This window comes from Aplysia californica, unplaced genomic scaffold (genome assembly GCF_000002075.1).
Source record: "Aplysia californica isolate F4 #8 unplaced genomic scaffold, AplCal3.0 scaffold00615, whole genome shotgun sequence".
Lineage (NCBI taxonomy): Eukaryota > Metazoa > Mollusca > Gastropoda > Aplysiida > Aplysiidae > Aplysia > Aplysia californica.
Window position 1 is genome coordinate 356,122 of NW_004797885.1, and position 1,656 is coordinate 357,777.

Genomic DNA, 1,656 nt, shown 5'->3' on the forward strand with positions numbered 1-1,656 from the left:
ACCACCACCACCACAACAACAATAACAACAACAATAACACCACCACCACCACCACCACCACCACAACAACAACAATAACAACACCACCACCACCACCACCACATCATCATGTAACGTCCCCCAACCTGTCAGTCCGCGCGAACCACAAGAGCAGTTCGTCTGTGAGGTACTCATAGTTGACGGTGAGTTCACTGAGCCGGGTGAAGCGCGTGATGGTGTGAGCAAACCTCTGAGGCATGGCGTGGGCAGAGGAGGACAGATCGTCACCGAAGAAATCCTCCAGACCTGCCACGATAGAAGGTCAGCTGGGCTATCTCTGTATCTTATCTCTGTATCTTATCTCTCTATCGTATCTCTGTATCTTATATCTTACCTCTCAACAATCTAGTTCCTATCGTTCCATCTTATATCTGTACCATCTAGTTCCTATCACTACACCTTATCTCTGTATCTTATATCTTATCTCTCATCCATCTAGTTACTATCGCTACATCTTATCTCTCATCTATCTGGTTCCTATCACTGCATCTATCTCAGTACCATCTAGTTCCTATCACTGCATCTTATTTTTCAGCCATCTAGTTCCTAACATTCCATTTTATCTCAGCACCATCTAGTTCCTATCATTACACCTTGCCGAATTACTATCTAAGCTCCTATCCCTATATTTTATCCCTGTTCCTGTTGTTACATCTTATCTCTCAGCCATCTAGTTCCTTTCGTTATAACTTATGTCCTACCATCTACATGTGTGGTTCCTCCCCCTACATCTTATCTCTGTACCATCTAGTTCCTATTGTTACATCTATCTATCAGTATCAGCTATCTTTGCCAGTTATCTATCAGCCATCTAGTTCCTATCGTTCCATCTTATCTATCAGCCATCTAGTTCCTATCACTACATTTTATCTCACATCCTCTATTTCCTTTTGCTACATCTTATCTCGGTAAAAATATATCTCATACATCTAGAATCTAGTTCCTATCGTCTCATCTTATCTATCAGTACCAGCTATCGTTTCATCTTTATTTTTCAGCACAAGCAAGAACGATTAATACGCTTTAACATGGCACCCTGTCGGGACAAAATTAATTATAAATAACCTCAATCGAGATAGCTGGGAGATTTTAACATCGATATGGGGGAGGGGGGGGGGGGGGAAGGAAAGTTGATCCAGATTTTGTCAGTGTGTCAGTGTTTTAGCACCTATAAATGGCTGTTTGAACTGTATGCTTCCCAGAAAGAAGAGGTTGCTTCAGAATTCTCTCAGGTCTACTGGGGTAATAGTAAAGACTTTGAAGCGCTTAGAGCTTGCTGTTGAGCGGGGATTTGCGCTAAACAATTAATGCTATCTATTATTACTATTTCCGGTCACTGCCAACCGACATACCGGTGCACTCAGCTGCTCACAGAACTCAAACCAAAATTTAAAAAAAGAACAAACAACAACAAATCCACATAAAGAGCGTTGTATTCAACAGAACTGAAAGAAAACCTCCACCAAATGGAGACATTAAAGTATTTAAAAAAAATTAATTTCTGTTCAAAAGTAAAATCTTTATAGTCCACACAATCCACACACAAACTACAAAAATACAAGCAAATGTTTTCTAACAACAACCAGATGACCTAGCTGTGTGACGGCAGACCTCCCC

General features: G+C 40.9%; 1 protein-coding gene across 1 annotated transcript in view; it reads right to left on the reverse strand.

Moving 5' to 3' along the window:
- Positions 1-106: 106 nt before the first annotated feature.
- Positions 107-1,656, reverse strand: part of LOC118478498 (F-box only protein 39-like) — a 9,884-nt gene continuing 8,334 nt past the window's right edge. Inside the window, exon 5 of the mRNA XM_035972215.1 lies at positions 107-285. Within this exon, the coding sequence (XP_035828108.1) occupies positions 107-285 (179 nt within the window). The remainder of the gene's footprint in view (positions 286-1,656) is intronic.